At 42.8% G+C, this 18514-nt stretch overlaps 2 protein-coding genes and 1 pseudogene across 3 annotated transcripts; 2 read left to right on the forward strand and 1 right to left on the reverse strand.

Annotated features, from left to right (window-relative positions):
- The first annotated feature begins 1003 nt into the window (after positions 1–1003).
- Positions 1004–6932, forward strand: LOC136470870 (protein ENHANCED DISEASE RESISTANCE 2-like). The gene is made up of 22 exons (XM_066468600.1): positions 1004–1649; positions 1758–1832; positions 1960–2013; positions 2100–2165; positions 2480–2580; positions 2660–2715; positions 2827–2943; positions 3033–3073; positions 3166–3266; positions 3341–3436; positions 3525–3589; positions 3677–3748; positions 3879–4034; positions 4181–4383; positions 5052–5091; positions 5211–5356; positions 5463–5564; positions 5741–5785; positions 5873–6013; positions 6103–6198; positions 6431–6532; positions 6652–6932. The coding sequence occupies exons 1-22, from the start codon at positions 1329–1331 to the stop codon at positions 6835–6837; spliced, it is 2382 nt and encodes a 793-aa protein (XP_066324697.1). The 5' UTR covers positions 1004–1328; the 3' UTR covers positions 6838–6932.
- Positions 6933–8211: 1279 nt separating this feature from the next.
- Positions 8212–12931, forward strand: LOC136477819 (ruBisCO large subunit-binding protein subunit beta, chloroplastic-like; annotated as a pseudogene).
- A 194-nt stretch (positions 12932–13125) lies between these two features.
- On the reverse strand, positions 13126–18401 carry LOC136470871 (extra-large guanine nucleotide-binding protein 3-like). 2 transcript variants are annotated; one of them, XM_066468602.1, is made up of 10 exons: positions 18055–18401; positions 16825–17940; positions 16613–16750; positions 15525–15629; positions 15233–15415; positions 14846–15023; positions 14517–14761; positions 14212–14384; positions 13928–14125; positions 13126–13785 (listed from the first exon to the last, which is right to left on the reverse strand). In XM_066468602.1, exons 2-10 carry the CDS (start codon positions 17794–17796, stop codon positions 13398–13400), a joined length of 2580 nt encoding a protein of 859 aa, XP_066324699.1. In that variant the 5' UTR covers positions 17797–17940; positions 18055–18401; the 3' UTR covers positions 13126–13397. The 2 variants fall into 2 exon arrangements, with proteins under 2 accessions (XP_066324699.1, XP_066324698.1); XM_066468601.1 differs by having other exon boundaries at positions 16825–18401.
- Positions 18402–18514: the final 113 nt, after the last annotated feature.

Below are 18514 nucleotides of genomic sequence, written 5' to 3' on the forward strand. Positions count from 1 at the left end.
GGACATGTCCCTCTCTCAACCGTTTGTACCCCCTACTACGAACCTTTCAGTGCTAATAACACGAGCAGCAGCAGCAGACTGGACGTAGGGACATTCTGCCCGAACCAATATAAACCTTGTGTCTTTTAGCATACTATCCGGGCCTAACACGTAGCAAATACAAATTTACTAGTTGGTGTTTACTCAAAACACCGACAGTAATAAAGATGTGAAGTTATTTTTTCATGAGGTTTTCCTAGTTAGCTTTCTTGTTGTGGTATTTTATTTGTCATTGAGGTATGATGACTCGGTGAGTCTCGATTTGACATTTGTCTTCATATGTACCATTTACTATTTTTCAGTGCGGGCATTATATATTTGTTGACAACAAGACATATATAATGCTCCCTCAATTTTAAATTATAGGTTATTTTGTTTTTTCTAGATATGTAGTTTTTATTTATGTATCTAAATATACATTATGTCTAGATATATAACAAACGCTATATAATTAAAAAAATAAAATAACTTATAATTTAAAATAAAAAGGAGTAGTAACTTTGTTAGTTTAAGATATGTATATGGTCCATAAACCCTGAGACTGAGGTCTTGTTTAGATCGAGGGCGTAAAGTTTTGGAATATCGTATAGGGGTGTCACGTTGGGTATTTGAATACTAATAAAAAAATAAATTACAGAATCTGGCAGTAAATCGTGAGACGAATTTATTAAGCATAATTAATCTATCACTCGCATATATGTTACTGTAGCACTTTATTACTAAATCATGGACTAATTAGGCTTAAAAGATTCGTCTCGCAAAGCAGTCGTAATATGTGTAATTAATTACTTTTTAGTCTATATTTAATACTGTATACATGTGTTCACATTCGATGGTACCAATGAGAATAAGCGTTGGCCTTCGCGGTGTTTAAAAAGAAGAATTTTTGTTTTTTGTCGTGTTCAAAAAGAAGAATTAAAAACAAGAAGAGTACTTCATCAAGAGAGAGAGAGAAGAGCACGAAGTTATTTTAGGCTCCAAGAAGAGAGGGGAGAAGAAAGAGGAGCGCTTGACTGCCCATGGCGACCGCCCGTGCGGAGTGCGCGCGTCTCTCGCGCCGCCACCCCTCCAAACCCTCCATTGCCGTAGCCATGCCTGATGCCTTGCTCCTCCTCCCGTATCGCCACCTGCCGTCCCATACCATCCATCCACCCAATCATCATGCATTCGCATTCCTTCCTAATCGACGGATTATTCTTCCGGCTGAGCTAGCGGTGGCGGGAGCCTTGATCGGAGAAGGAGAGAGACATAGGCGGTCCCTTGTCTTGTAACACGCGCGGGTGCCCAACATGCTCGGCTCGTCGGCGTCCAGGCGGGAGAGCAAAAGCAGCGACCTCTTCAGGGCCGCCGCCATGGCCCTCCGGGACGCCGCCAACAAGACCGCCGGCATCGAGCCGGCCAAGGCAGCGTCCAACAACGCCGCCGCCGCCGCCGCCGCCGCCTCCGCTGCCGTATCAGTCAGGGAGGCCGCCGCCGCCGCCGTGCGCCACGAGGGCTGGATGGTGCGCTACGGCCGCAGGAAGATCGGCAGGTCCTTCTTCCACACGCGCTACTTTGTGCTCGATAGCAAGCTGCTCGCGTACTACAAGAAGAAGCCAAAGGACAACGTGGTAATTTGCACTTGCGGCATGATTAATTGATTGATTTCCATTAAGTGATAACCTCCCCTTACTGACGGATGATGGATGCAATTTGTGGACATATATATATGCACCCAGGTTCCGCTCAAGTCGCTGCTAATAGACGGGAATTGCAGGGTGGAGGATAGAGGCCTCAAAACGCATCATGGCCAAGTGAGTTCATTTAAGTTGCAACTCCATGTCTCCATCTCTTCTTTTTCTCCTTTTGCTTTTTTTGTTACATGTTAATTAATTAATTTCTGGATATGCGTTCTCATCCCTTCTTTCTGTTTTCTTTCAGATGATTTATGTCTTGTGCATTTATAACAAGAAAGAAAAGGAGCACCAGATAACAGTTTGTTCTATAGCTCAACCCTTCAACGTATATTTCTCCCTGTTTTGTACATACACCGTCAGATCACAAATAAACTGAATTCACAGATGGGTGCATATGACATCGAGGATGCAATGGCATGGAAAAAGAAGATAGAACTCATCATTGATCAGGTGTAGTATAAGTCTGGGCTGTACCTGTTTTTAATTTTTGCAAAAATACGATGCAGTAGCTGTAAAACATGTCTGAAGAAAGCTTGAGTTTTAACAGCAATAATAATCCTTTTCAACCACAGAGTTAGGATCTGCTATTTGCTTCTTAATTAGATCCCCGGCCTATCTCATATTCTTAAAAACGAATGCAATTGAGCAATCACCTACAATGGACCAGTACTGTATCTGAACTCATTTTGGATTGCAGCAAGTTGCAACGTGCTAGCTATTTTTTATTGAACAAAACTTTTCTTTTCCTTTTTGCATTTTTGCAGCAACAGGACTCTATGACAGCTAAGAACCGTAAGGCCTTTGCTTCAGTGGACTTCGACATGGAACTTGGAGGGCAGTTTTTGTTTTCAGATCATGACAGCACGTAAGTGGCATTCCATCTGTCTGATTACCTTCTGCTAGGCCTTTCTCTGATTTAGTTAGAATCTTTGTTACAATTCTAGAGCTGAAGATGACGAGGAACGGCCCACTTTGACTCGCAGGACTACTATAGGGAATGGTAAAAAAGATCCATTAATTATTCCAAGTGAAGTTGACCGCTGTTATTTTGCAACATTTATTTTTCAGTTTTGAACATTATAGAAATCCACAATGTCATTTCTGGTGCTAGGCCCCCCTGATTCAATACATGACTGGACCAAAGAGCCTGACATTGGTGTGTCCAATCAGAATGATCCCAATCAATTTTGCTCCAAGAAGAATTGGCGACTACTTAGATGCCAAAATGGCAAGTCTTTTCATTTCTCCCCTTAGATCAATAACCCTTCCTCTTAGGATTATTTGAAGCTGAAGTTGTCGCTGTTTTGGTATTGCCAGGGTTGCGCATATTTGAAGAACTTCTGGAAGTAGATTACCTTGTATGTTCCAACTTCTTCGGGTTTTTTTTGGGTGATTTATATACTGTCTAAAACCTGATGATTTTTTTTATTTGTACTCCGTTGTGCTGTAGGCACGAAGCTGCAGCCGAGCTATGAGGGCTGTTGGTGTAGTTGAAGCCACATGTGAAGCCATCTTTGGTCTTGTAATGAGCATGGATGTAACAAGATACGAGTAAGTATGGTTTTCTAACATTCTGTTTTCCCTACCGCTGATGTTGATCTCTTGGTCTTCATTCTCCATTATAGGTGGGACTGTAGCTTTCATCACGGTAGTTTAGTTGAAGAGGTTGATGGTCACACTACAATACTATACCATAGGCTGCAGCTGCACTGGTGCCCAATGTAACTAGATTCTCAACATTGTCAACTTACGATTTGATTTTGCTTCTGACTGTTGCCAACGGATTTTCTATCAACATTAACTATACAGGCTAGTCTGGCCTCGAGATCTTTGTTATGCTCGGTATTGGCGTCGTAACGATGATGGAAGTTATGGTAATTACTTGATTGTTCTTTTTTCCTATCACCTTAATTTGATGCCAGCAATGCCTTCTCTTTGACACATTGTGTGCACATATGCAGTTGTGCTGTTCCGGTCAATAGAACATCCTAACTGTGGTCGGCAACGAGGATTTGTGAGGGCATTCATTGAAAGTAATTTTCCTTCAGCACATATTAAATCTTCATCTGCCTTAGAGTATGGAACACTCCAAATATAAACCAGACAAAAATGTCAGCTTCTGGTGATTTGTTTTTTCCTTTCCTAAAATTTCTGCTAGTACAGGTGGAGGTTTCAAGATTTCTCCTCTCAAGTGTCACAACGGAAGACCCCGTACTCAGGTTCAACACCTTATGCAGATTGACCTGAAGGGATGGTTCCTGAACTACTCTCTTTCCTTCCAGTATCATTCTTTGCTACAGATACTAAACTGTGTTGCAGGTATTAAAATACTGTTATTTTCATGCAAACAGTAACTAACAACTCCATCTTAGCATGAGAACAATAAACTAAGTTGTTAGTGTGACAACATAGTTCTGTTCTCCAACTGATTCATTTTGGTTCTTATGTTTCGCACCTATTCCTAGGATTGCGTGAATATTTTTCCCAAACAGATGAAATCCATATAATCCCAAGGATTCCTGTAATGGAAACCATGTTCGATGCGGATTCAGAGCCAAAAATTCATAAGCTTCAAGAAGTTGACACCAAGGCAAATAAAAACATGGGAATGATTGACGAAGAATCAGATGATGATGATGATTATCAAGTTCCTGAAGCTGATATAGAGGTGCTTACTGTACTAGACCACTCTATGAGAATACCTTTCATGACTTCTTTACTTAGTAAAAATTGTAATAATGCCCAACCCTATTGAGTTCCATATCCTGAAATATCACCTACTATTTTAACATGTTCTCCCTGCCATTTACAACAACAACAACAACAACATAACCTTTCAGTCCCAAGCAAGTTGGGGTAGGCTAGAGTTGAAACCTACCAAGAGCCCCAAGTCACGGTTCAGCCACTTCAATAGCTGCTTTCCAAGTACTCCTATTCAAACATAGATCTCTAGGTATATCCTAAACTTTCAAATCTCTTTTTATTGCCTCCCCCCGTGTCAATTTCGGTCTTTCTCTACCTCTCCTCATATTATTAGCTTGGCATAGGACTCCACAATGCACTGGTGCCTCTGGAGGTCTCCTTTGGACATGGTCAAACCACCTCAACCGATGTTGGACAAGCTTTTCTTTTGGGTTTCATCTCCATTAAAGTGACTAAGTTTTTACATTGGCTCGCCACGCCTAACATAACCCTCCTCCTTTATCAAGGCTTGGGACCTGCTATGCTGGGACACCAAAGGCGCCCCACCATAGTTCTCCCTGCCATTTGCTTTCGAAAAAATGTTTAACATGTTTTCTATCATCATACCTAACCTTGACAAAAACAAATATGCAGGAAGACCCGAACAAATCTGATAATGATACCAAGCGCACAGGTTTGATTCCCCATCTTGCCTATATTATTCTGTTGATCTATTCTCATGTCTATTATTAAGTGAGCGGGACAGGTATCATTACTTTTTGCCATAACGGTGATAGCGCATCTTTATTGCAGATGAGCCGCCAGAAAAAATTGATTTAACTTGTTTTTCGGGTATTCTTCATCGTGATCCTGAGGAGAAAAGCCGCAATTGTTGGACAGTACCTGATAGCAAGATCTTTAAAGTTCGTAGCAAGAACTTCCCACAAGACAAATCAAAGGTCAAAATCTTCCAGCTTTGTGCTTTATTGCTTGGCAGTACTTTTTTTTTTAAGAAAAAAAGGCTTGCATGAAGAACTTTAATACGCACTTGTATCCAAGTTGCAGATACCTGCAGCAAGTTATCTCATGGAGCTTGCAGCCATTGACTGGTTTAAGGACACCAAACGTATGGATAATGTTGCCAGGCAGAAGGGTTGTGTTGCTCAGGTAAACAGAAAGAACAGCTTAGAACCTTGTGAAGGTTTACCAATTGGTAAAATGACAACAATTGTTAAAAGTAGGATGACTGGACCTAATCAGTTTGTGGTTCCTTGTGTAATCCACGCCCTCGTCCAAGTAAGGCCAATGCTTACTTGTATCTGCCCCTTTTGCCACTTTCTTAGGTTGCTGCTGAGAGAGGGATGCATACATTTGTTGTCAACATACAGGTAAGTTGGAATTCACTAAGACTTACCTTATAATCTTTATTATTGGTGCATTTGAAGGATTTTGGTGAAGTTAGTATCCTTTTGTAGATTCCTGGATCAACTCAGTACAGCTTGGTCATGTATTTTGTCACAAATACCTTGAAAAAGGGATCGTTACTACAGCACTTTTTTGATGGCGATGATGAATTCCGCAATAGCAGACTAAAGCTTATACCATCCGTTCCCAAGGTCTACTCTCACATAGTAGTTATTTACGGTGCAGTAGTAGTTTTGCATTTTCAGTTCCTATTTATTTAACAGTATGAAAAATTGTTCAGGGCTCCTGGATAGTGCGACAGAGTGTTGGAAGCACCCCTTGTCTGTTGGGAAAGGCTGTCGATTGTAGTTATGTTCGAGGTCCTGCGTACTTGGAGGTGAGTCATGTTTATAATAACTGAAATCTTTCGTATTTGTCTGTGGAACAAGCTATGCATGCATAGTACCTCGTTTCATCTTCTTATCCATAAGGCATGGATGGACACAAAGATGGTGTGTTTGAGTCAACCCATTTGGGTTGGGTGTTCTGCTTAGCGAAAAATGTTTCAGGAGGTTGCATACTAATACTGCAACCGAACCCAACCTAACCCAATTTGTCTCATGTTTTAGGTGGACGTTGACATTGGATCTTCGGCAGTAGCAAATGGAGTTTTGGGTCTTGTGTTTGGTGTGGTGACGACATTAGTAGTTGATATGGCCTTCTTAATACAGGTGACTAATAACTCCCCTTGACATTTTTTTTGTTAGCATTCTGCTGAGGTCAACAATAGCACAATGCATGTATTGATCTTTGCACTGACTGACTGCTATACTCTGAACCTTCTCGTCAGGCCAACACATATGAGGAGCTACCGGAGCAGGTGATAGGCGCAGCACGGCTGGCTCACGTTGAACCGGCCACAGCAGTAGTTCCTGATCTTAGCAACACATCAAATGACAGTAGCAGCAGCAACAACGATAATAACAGCAACAACAATGGTTCCTCAGAGGATGATTCGTCCAAGAAAACAAACTGATTTTATTTTAATCTAGTATCAGGGTGTTGTGTTGGCTATCTCTTTAATTAAATCTGCTAGCTAAATTATCAAAAAAAAAAAAAACTGCTAGCTAGTCACTCAAGTAAAGCTGTGTACTAACCTCAGACAGTGGAATCCAGAGAGCTCGAGAGAGGCCTTCATTAAGCTTTCTAATAAAGCCGGGTGGAAGCCTTTGATCTAAAAAAGAGAGCTCGAGAGAGCCAATAATATATATTTTCAGCCCGTTCGGCTCAACTTGTCTCGCTTGTTTCAGCTTATTTTCTCTCACATAACACTATTGAATCAGCTGAAACCAGCCAGAACCAGCTGGTACACAGTAGTTTTGTGTATCTGTCCTTTAATAATTATTGAGAGGCACTGGTGAGCTTAGGTTAACCTCCTTGAAGGCCCTGATACAGTGACAGAGCCAGGTGCTATCAGGGATAATTAAACAACGGTGATTTCTCAGGAGACTGTGTAACAGCTAGGAAAGCTTTGCTTTTTTTTGTCCCTCCACTGTCACTTGGATCTAGACCTTTTTTGTTATTTTTGTCAGTTTGATGCGTTTTGAGATGTTGTCAATGGATTTTTTGAGGCATGTTTTCCTTTTTAGCGTGACCGTTTGTAGTCGATTGCTCTGAGGTAAAAGTCATTGGCGATCAAAGTTAGCTCTTGTATCCAAACAAATCCTAAGTTTAAGTGGTTCTTGGCCAACGCTCAAGTATTATATTTGTAACCAGAGGCAATAGCATGAATGGTAATTGTGGTTATCCTAAATTTATTTGCCGAAACATATTCTGGACCGGGAGATGGAAATAACTCAGCATATTTGGGTAGTAATAAAAATATTAAATGACAAGTTTAGCATTTGAACTTTGTTTTTAGCCTTTGCCTTTTTGGCATTGGTTGGAGACATGCATATCTTTATTTCACCTTTGCCTTTATCTTTGAACTGCTGCTACTCAAGTTGACAAGGAAAGCATGCATGCAGTTTGGATTAGCAGTCCCAGGTTTTTAAAAAATGATGCTTTAATTTGCTTTGTTTTTATCTTTTGAGCTTTACAACTTGCTGGGTCTTGAAGGAAGGCATATGCTGTTGGGCCTGGGCCTGGGCCTGGGTTTGGACCTTCTGGATGCTTCTTTGCTTCCTCTTCTCCCAAACAACCCGTCGCTGTCAGCCGATCGATCGCTGACCGATCCTCTTTGAGCGTGTTTAGTTGCCCAAATTTAGAAATTTGGGCTACCGTAGCACTTTCGTTTTTATTTAGCAAATAGTGTTCAATTGTGGACTAATTAGGCTCAAAACGTTCGTCTCGCAATTTTCAACCAAACTGTGCAATTAGTTTTTTTTCGTCTACATTTAATGCTCCATGCATGCATCGCAAGATTCGATGTAATAGGTACTGTAGCACTTTTTTGGATTTTGGGGTGAGAACTAAACACGCGCTCTCTCGCTTAAACCCTAGGCCTTGTTTAGTTGTCGATTTTTTTTTTGAAATGGTACTATAGCACTTTCGTTGTTATTTGGCAATTAGTGTTCAATCATAGTCTAATTAGGCTTAAAAGATTCGTCTCGTGAATTTCGTCTAAACTGTGTAATTAGTTTTATTTTTTATTTATATTTAATGCTTCATACATGCGTTAAAGATTCGATGTGACAAAAAATCTTGAAAAATTTTGCAAAATTTTGAGAACTAAACAGGCACCTAGCTGCTGCCAACCAGAACCTGCTAGTCATCAATTTATTTATTCAATTTGATTTGATCAGTCGATCGACCCCCCATTCCATTCTCTTCTCCCCGCGGCTGGCCATCCATCCAGGTAAACCATCGATTCCTCTTCTGCTCCTCTGTTGTTGCCGCCGGCGCCGGATCGATCCATCCCTCATGCGATTGCGCTCTTCAGTTCAATCTCACTCACGGCACAGGGGCTGCGGCTGCCTCTCATCACGGTCACGGATACATTAGATGGATAGCTGAGTGCTGATGCAAACCTTCAAATTTCTTGCAGTAGTCCCACCAATCCATGGCTTCAGCGTTCGGGACCGCCTCCACTTGCGGCCCAAGAAGCACCTTTCCCTCGTTTCGACCTCGCTGGTTTCGCTTCCGCGCAAGGTGAGGCCCCAGAGGAAGTGCAGCTTCAGAGTAAACGCCGCAAAGGAGCTGCACTTCAACAAGGATGGCTCGGCTATCAGGAAACTGCAAGCGAGTTGTCTGACAAACATATAATCACTCTTGACTAGAAGACCACTGCTGCTCCTCACGTTCACGTGTGCCATCTTGGCGTTGCACTTTCTTATTACTTGATTTTCCTATGTCAGAATGGGGTCAACAAGCTTGCAGATCTCGTTGGGGTTACTCTTGGACCAAAGGGACGAAATGTAGTCCTCGAGAGCAAGTATGGCTCACCTAAAATTGTCAATGATGGTGTCACTGTGGCAAAGGAGGTGCACATCTGACTATACATTTGCCATCGTTTGTTCTTGTTGATACTGCAACCATGACCTGCTGTGACTTGCTGTGGCTGCCAAGTTGAGTTTCCTCATCTGTTCTGGCCTTCTGGGCTTGTGACCATACACCAGGTTGAACTTGAGGACCCTGTCGAAAATATTGGTGCTAAATTGGTCCACCAAGCTGCTGCTAAAACAAATGACTTGGCTGGTGATGGGACAACCACTTCGGTCGTCCTTGCTCAAGGGATGATTACCGAGGGTGTAAAGGTACACGCTAATATAAAACCTCATGTCTCAGGGTATCTATATCATCGCTGTTTTGCTCATGTCTGAAGATCTAGAGGATTTTGCTACTTTCTCCAGGTTGTAGCTGCTGGTGCTAATCCAGTGCAAATCACCCGTGGTATTGAGAAAACAGCCAAAGCGCTAGTCAGCGAACTCCAAAAGATGTCCAAGGAGGTAACTTTTGGTTATGATCTCATTCTGTTTAGGAAATACATTTCTGCATTCCTTGGTACTATGTTTATCTTTGCCATTGAACAATCGCTTCACTACAATACAATCGCATTGAGCACCTGAATATCTGATGGCTTTAGCACACTGCACTGCATAGAAGCTACAGATAGGGTGGTTGGCTGACCCTGATTACCGTCAACGAGACGTTTACTGTTATACATCTCGATATGAGCTTCATCTGGAACAGGGCTTGCTTGTGTGTCTATATATCGATTGAATATGTGTGTAAGTCCAGAGCAATGGGCTCTTGTTATGAAGCCAACATGTTTCAAAGACACATGCTGCACTAGTTCGTCCAATTTGCCTTCTTCAAAGTTATATGTTGTCTGCTCTGCATTTTTTATTTCATTGTTTTCCTCCAGAATTATCTGATTGTTGTATGGTGTGCTATTGTGCATACTTCGTTTCCAGTTGAACTGCACATAGATTGTACAGACTTGATATTTTGGTACTTTTTACAGTCAGTTGTAGTTGTGATCATTGATCCCCATTTGAATTTTATTCATTTCAACTTTGAAGAATACTATTCCCTCTTCAAAATTTTAAATATGTTGGACTATCATTTGACAATACAGGTTGAGGACAGTGAGCTTGCTGATGTTGCTGCAGTCAGTGCTGGAAATAACTATGAAATTGGGAATATGATAGCTGAGGCTATGAAAAAGGTTGGGCGGCAGGGAGTGGTCACACTAGAAGAAGGAAAGAGTGCTGAAAATAACCTTTATGTTGTTGAGGGAATGCAGTTTGACCGTGGCTATATTTCTCCCTACTTTGTAACTGACAGTGAAAAAATGACAGTCGAGTATGAGAACTGCAAGGTTTGATGCTCCCCTTCATCATTGTACTGAAAATTGTGTAGTACTATTTATATTTAGTAATAGTAGTTTTTATGACTTCTGTACGCTTACAGTGATTTTAATTCTATCACCAGCTGCTCCTTGTGGATAAGAAAATTAACAATGCCAGAGATCTTATCGCTATCCTGGAGGACGCTATAGAAGTGGATATCCAATTCTAATTGTCGCAGAGGATATTGAGCAGGAAGCTCTTGCGACCCTTGTGGTTAATAGGCTTAGAGGTGCATTGAAGATTGCTGCTATCAAGGCCCCTGGTTTTGGAGAGCGCAAGAGTCAATATCTTGATGACATTGCTACTCTCACTGGAGGTGAACTTTATCTTTAGTTATGATTTGATATGCCTTTTTTGTTTTTGGTGCCAGCTGATCATTTTCATTGGCCATCCTTCACAAAGGCACTGTCATCAGAGAAGAAGTTGGATTATCCTTAGACAAGGCAGACAATCAGGTCCTAGGAACTGCTGCCAAGGTTGTAGTAACTAAGGATTCAACAACAATAGTGGGAGATGGCACTACACAGGAGGAAGTAAACAAAAGGGTGACACAAATCAAGAACCAGATTGAGGTTTGCATTCTGAAGAGTCTTAAATTCTCTGTTCCTCTGTTTTCGTTCAAATTTTCATTTCCTTTTCTTGTGGTTCTGCTCTGTTTATCAACTCCTTTTGACAGCCCTCATTTGCTAATAGAGATAATCTGCATTCCCTTGTCTTGCATGTCTCCATAAGTCACTTTTGATTTGGAAAAAAAAATGCTTTTATTAATGGTTGGCTCCCAAACATCAAATTTTCAGGCTACTGAACAAGAATATGAGAAAGAAAAACTAAACGAGAGGATAGCTAAACTCTCTGGTGGTGTTGCTGTCATTCAGGTAAAGCCCAATGTTAGACCTTAGGTGCCTCTTGGTGTATTTAGCATGCTTAGCAGAATAAAACAACTGGAACATGATATGCCTTGCTTTGTAGGTAGGAGCACAGACAGAAACTGAGCTTAAGGAAAAGAAACTGAGGGTTGAGGATGCCCTGAATGCTACAAAGGTAAATGCTATTTGTGTTGCTGAAATGCATCTGGTGTTAGGCACAGTATATATTCCCATTCACAGCCTTCTGATGCACTATTTGCACCGTGTTGATTTCTTAAAATCCTATTTGTATCAGTCCTTGTTAGTTGATAGTTTTCTATATTTGCAGGCAGCAGTTGGTCGGTGGTGGCTGTACCCTTCTGAGGCTTGCATCAAAAGTTGATGCAATTATAGAAACCCTTGAGAATGACGAACAGAAGGTAGGTTCCAAAGTTTAGTTGTTTAATGTCACCCTTCCCCTCAAAAAAATGTTACCCTTTGATTAAGGTTCTATTTTATATCCCATCGATGGTGACCTTTTTGCCCCTATTTTTCCTTTTCAAGGTTGGGGCTGAAATTGTATGGAAGTCCTTGAGCTATCCACTTAAATTGATTGCAAAGAATGCAGGTGTTAATGGCAGTGTGGTTACTGAGAAGGTTTGTGCTCAAATTGTGCCCGTTATTAGTCAGGGGTTGTGCAACTTGTGCTTAACAAGTTTGGAACTTGTTGATATTCAGGTTCTTGCCAATGAGAACTTCAGGTATGGGTACAACGCGGCTACAGGGAAGTATGAGGATTTGATGGCTGCTGGTATCATTGATCCCACCAAGGTGTGTTTCTGCAGAAGCAATGCCTTGTGTTGCTACGTAAAGAAAGATTTAGGTGATGCGAGGATTTTCTTTTGCAAAAACAGGTTGTGAGGTGCTGCTTGGAGCATGCTGCGTCGGTGGCGAAAACCTTCATCACCTCTGATGCCGTTGTCGTTGACATCAAGGAGCCTGAGCAAGCACCTGCTCCTGCAAACCCAATGGGTGGTGGCTCAGGTACGTGTGGGTTGCCTGTGGCATCCGATGGTTAGCTTGTTGAGCAGTGGCAATGGTGGTGTTAATTTGTGTTGGTTTTCTTTTTCAGGTTTTGGGTTCTAAATTGTTTGGAGTTTAGGCTCCCCTTCCATTCCATTGGCAGCAGGCGTGTTGCAGGGACAGAATCTTACCTTATAGTTTCGAGATATAAGTTGGATATTATTGTTGCATCAAATTGTGAAAATCTAGTAACCAAGACAGCTGAAAATAATTTTGATGAGAGGTGCTTGTTCTTTTTTCTCCTATATTGGTGTTGAAAATGTCGACACTGTATGGATTGGTCTCACTACATAGCATATTTGTGCTCGTTGTAAGGCAAGCCTGAGAGGCTGACTGAGCAGCAGCCAGTGTTGAGCTATGCACTTGCCACCTTTGGCAAGACAAGTTGGTTGAGAGGCCAGCACATCACAGCACACCGGTCACTAGTCAAAAATTCACAAACCCAATTTTAAACAGGATGTGTGGTCACTGCTCAAAAAATCGCAAGCTCAATTTTAAACAGGATACGTGTACGCTGATGTTTCAATCAATGATTCTGCTAGTCCAAGGGACATACATTTTGTCTTCTCTGTATCCGCCAGCTGGGTAAAATTAGTACTGGTAAATACAATGCACCAACAGTTAACAGCAGCAGTACTAACAACACATTCTTGATTCTTATATGCCTTAGCACTAAAATACACACAACCAATACCAATTACGATACGAATAAGCAAATCAATTAAATAATATACACTAATAATGAATGATTTTTGCGTCTGTATGTACCACACGAAATCAGCTAAAATAAAATCAATCAGCAAGTGCCCGCCATCTCATTCCGCTCTGATGAACGGGGAGGAGCTCATCTCAGTTGTGCTGTAGAACGATTCCTCCTGGTAGTAGTTCTCGTCTTTCTCCTCCTCCCACTTGAGAACCTCCCTTATGTACTTGAATGCTTCGTCCACAGTCTGGCGCTCACGGGCACGAGCCTGCCACACAAAAAGCTTCCGGTTCGTCTGTGCAAAGTACAAGTCCTTGAACTTCATGGCGATGTAGTAGTATGCCTGATGAGCCAGCGACTGGTGGTTGTGGTTCGTCCGCACCGGGCAGAAGTCGTTGAACCACTCACAGCTAGAGATGGGCGTGCGGTTGATCTTCTCCTCGAAAAGGTCATACTTGTTCAGAACCAGAACAAATGGAGTATCACAGAAGCATGGTTGCCTGCTCAAACAGAGATTCAAATTTTATTGCTTCCCACACGATATCACAAACTCAAGAGAATCACTGGATTCATGGACACCATTATGCTCGAGTTATTTATTGACTAGTAAAAGATAACCTCAGAAGGAAAACGTTAGCATACCGGATTGTAGCCTCAAATAACTCTTTGCTTTGCATCATTTTGTTCACAAGAGGCCGACTGCTGCCACTTACAGGGGGTCCCAATTGGTCATAGTCACTGAGTGCTACACAGAATATTACCATGCGGACATCTTCAAACATTTCCACCCATTTGCAGCCATCATTCATGCCTTTTGCACTAACTCTGATCAGCTGATATCTGATGAAGAAAAGGACCACATGATTTAAAGCACATGATTCAGATGCACTTTTTACACACGGCCAGAAGGTAAGTTAAGAAATTACTTGGTGAGAGGCTGGGAATGTGCCTCAGGGTTGTCGATATAAGGTTCAGACATTGGGCTGCGATCATCAAGTGTGAACTCGATGAAGGCTAGTCCATTTCCTTGTGTTACTCCTTCAGCAAAGATTACATCTTTCTCTGAAGGTTCATACTCATTGCTTGACACCTCAATGGCCTGCAGTGGATATAAAGAATAGTACCAAAAGTCATTCAAAAACTTGAAGAAGAAAAAAGCTCAGCTCCACAAGATACAAACTAGGTTGATCAATGTTGGAGCTCTATTAATTTAAAAGCTATCGGGTTATACCCTGCTCAAGAAGTGCTCAGCTACATCTGGGAGTAAATGCAATTCTTCCTTTCTTTTAAATGTTGCTTGTATTGCGGTGTCCTTCCACATCTCATCAACAAACGGAGCATATTCACGCGTTGCAGCAGGGAAGAATGCATCTAGGTCGCCCATTGCTATGATATCCAAAAGCCAATCTGAAAATTTCTTTAGCCTCGCATTTATGGAGTATATACAAGAATTTGATCCATTGTCTTTATTTTCATCTGCACCCAGAAACAGCTCAATGATACAGTATCCGTGTCTGGAGGAGGGAAAAAACAGGAGAGTAAATGACTTGATCATATTACCATGATGAGTTTCTTCACCCTGAGAAATCGTGTAATTCAATCTAGACAAAGCCTCTTCCTCAAAACGCTCACGGCCCTCTAGCAAAATCCCAAGATACTTGAACATATTGCTTTGGATCATCAGTTTGATACCTTCAAGCTCTTCTTGGGTGAACCTAGTCCCATACAAGTATTTAGCCTAAGACACATTAAAAATAAGATCAGCATTAAGCATACAAGAACAAATGCAGGAATGAAAACCATCGACAGGCAGAGACAACAAAGATATACCCCACAGATGAATTACAAAATAACAGTGCAATCTCTCACATAGGGCCAGTTACAGAAAGTTACATCACAAGATGTGTTATAGAGATAAAGGCATTAATGAACAGAATCAGAACAGACCTGCTTAAAAATAGTGCTTGTACCAGCACCAGGTGGTCCAAGGAGAAGAAGCTTTTGTATTCTTTTTTGGTCCAAATAATCAGGGACAGTTCTTGCTGTACATGGAATTTCATCTCTGGTTCCATTTGAATTCCCCGGAGGCACCGGCAGTGAAAATAATGCGCATGCAAAACGTGTCAGAGCCTGGTCACAGTTTAGGAAACATCATCAGCAATAAGCAATTAAGCATACCTATCTTAAGTTTGGAAAGAATTAGCATTGTTATAAAATTCCTTTTAACCAAGATACATACTGATTCCCATATTTTTCCTTTTATGTTGTTTTGTCCTTCTTCCTCGTAACGACCATCATCATAAACCCAAAAATGAGTGTCACGGGGACACTGAACATTTGCAACCTGCAAGCATAATGCAAGTGGTGAGACAAAAGAGTGGGAAAAACTCTTCAAGGCCCCCTTTGGAACAGGGGATATTTTTTTCCGGTTCCTACGTTTTTCCTGTGAAAAATGAACTGATTCCTAGAAAATTCCTATACAATTCCTGTGAAATTCCTGTGTACAGTCCTGTTCTGCAGCCCCGGTGAGCTCTGTGCTGAACCGTGTGACTGTGAGCGGGAATCTTGGCTATGGACTGAAGGACTAAATTTTGAGCTAAAAGAAAGCATCACGTACGATGCTGCTGGTTACGATATGCTAGTCCTACTCCTGAACCCCAGAATACAAACGGGAACTTCTGTTTGATGAATTACTATCTTGATATCCAGAATGGTAAAGCCCTTGGATTTGAGAAAACTTCCTAATTCGTTGCAAACTGGAAAATCATTAAAACGAGGAGTGGAGGACAACAATATGCACATCAAACTTTTACAATGATCTGCTTATACCAAAAGCGTTAACGATTAAACATCTAAATTGGATAAGCTGGAAGGGAACAAACATATTCCAAGTTAACTAATGTACTGGAACTCAAATTAACAGGACAGATAGGTGATAAAGTTTTTGCTAGAAACGACAAAAATAGTTCACATCACGTGGTGTCAAAATCCATTAAAGCATAAAACTTAACATTTATTACATATTGGATAATACATCACTATCTGGCTTATATGATTTAGGATGGCCTATTATCAACGGTCATACAAAATGGACCTTAGCGTGATAAAGGAATACTGATAGTTGGTGAGATCAAAACAGACTACACGCACTGCAACACTAAAAATGCCCCTTATGAATGCGGTTAGGCCAAAGGAACTCAACAGCTGAGCTCCCTCACAATATCCATCAGTGACCATAGAAAAGCAGCTCTAGAAGGGTAAAGCATGCTTGGCCAAAAGCAAGGGATGATTCCATTTGGAGAGCAAAATAAATGACAAGACCGTTACCTTTAGAATTTTCAGCTCAATCTTTGTTATCTCCCTTCCGTTCATATAAACCTGGGTGTTTCCGTTACTAGCATTGGCCTGAAGCTTCCCAGTGAAATTGAGGTTGGAGCTAATAATCCTGTCTGGTTTTTCTCCTTCCTATCAGAAAACACCAGTTTCATTAGCACACAGTCAGTAAACTCACACAGAAGCTTTGCACTTGATAGATTTACCTTTCCCCATAAGCCTGACTCCTTGTCATACCAATACTTTCCGGGCTTTAGCTTCTGAGGAGGCCGTGAACAACTTAGCAGGTCGGTTAACTCCTCTGGCCTCAACGGGCAACCATTGACAATAAGCTGCTCTGGGCGAAGCTGATTCGCTTGGCACTCCTTCTCAGCTTTCAAGATTTGCCTTACTTCCAACAGGCTGAGCAACCGTGAAAGCGTCCTCGAGTTCCTCCCTAGCTTTGACCTTTTGGACTCATCGATTGGCTGGCCGATGCAGGTGACGCACTTGCGCCCTTCTGGCATTGACCCCATCATCCTAAGGACACAATAGCTGCAGTACCTTGCATCACAAACAAGGCACGACTCCTTGCTCTCCCATTTCCTCTTCCCACAGCGATAGCATGCCCTCCTCCTCTTCTCCTTCTTTGTGACGGCCACGTACTGCTCGGATATCTCCTCAAACTCCTTGCTCTCATACTTGCTGTCAGGTGTGAAGCCGAAGGTGACGACCGGAGCTCTCCTGCCCTCCTGCCTTTCAGGCCTGTTCTGTGGTCCAGGTGAGCTCTGTGCTGAGCCGTGCGACTGTGAGCGGGAATCATCGCCTTCGTCATCATCGTCACTGAACTCCTGGTTGTGCAGGACTGACTCTGAGCTGCCACCAGCCTGCGCGGCCACTGGATCTGCGCAGCGGGCGATCCTGGAGACTGGGAGGCGGATGGGCTCAACAACAGGTGCCACAGGGATGCCTCCGAGCACCTGGGAACCGGACACTGGCTCCGCCGTGGGGATTGCAGGGATCTCCACGGGGTCTACCCTGGGGAGGTCGTAGGGCACCGGCGGGCCGTCGTACTCGAGGGCGATGGAGTAGTCGAGGTTGGGCGGCGCCTCGGGGATGGGAGTGCCCGGGGGAAGGATCCTCCGCATCATGTCCTCCCAGGTGCTCCCATCCATGGCCTCCGCGTGCGCCTCCGCCATCTCTCTCCTCTCTTCGTCTACCTGCCCTGGCAGCTTTGCTTGTCAACCACCTGCCTCCTACGTCGTCATCACCACAGAGCTGACCGATGAAGATGAATCCTGCCCTTTTCAACTCAGACCACAAAGTTTGACTCTTTCCTTATTCTGTGGCACCGAAATGAAACAAACTAACTCCAATTAAGATCCTGTCAACAACTACACTAGGCAGGCAGTAGCAGCGGGTGTTCGGAACCCAGGACCGAAAGTAGAGATCTTTACCGCGAGGAACTGGGGTTCGCTTCAAATCCGCACGAGATGCAACCAAAATCCAAGCTTTCCACCACAACCGCCGAAATGAGCTTTCTAGATGGAGGGAGATCCCGGCCACCTCTTCTCTTCTCGAAATTGGATCGGGTTGGTCAGGCGAGAAGAGAGAAGCAGCGGGAGTGGATACTCCCCTCCTGCAAAGGATGCGGCAGAACTGAGGGCAAGAACTGGAAACCCGGAAGGAAGGCAAAAGGCTGCGCTGCGAAAGAAAGGGAGGTGTGGGACGGGACGGGAGTCGGGACGCCGCAGCCGCACGGCGAGGACGGAGTGAGGGGCTGACCTGCAATAAACGTGTTGGCTGTTGCCTTTTGGACTCAAAAGGAAAGCGACGGCAGCAAACCAAACGAAACGAAACGAGGAAGACGAACCAGCCGTTCACAGCAGACAGCCAAACACACACCACTTCCGCCGC

The sequence above is a fragment of the Miscanthus floridulus genome, chromosome 8 (genome assembly GCF_019320115.1).
Source record: "Miscanthus floridulus cultivar M001 chromosome 8, ASM1932011v1, whole genome shotgun sequence".
Lineage (NCBI taxonomy): Eukaryota > Viridiplantae > Streptophyta > Magnoliopsida > Poales > Poaceae > Miscanthus > Miscanthus floridulus.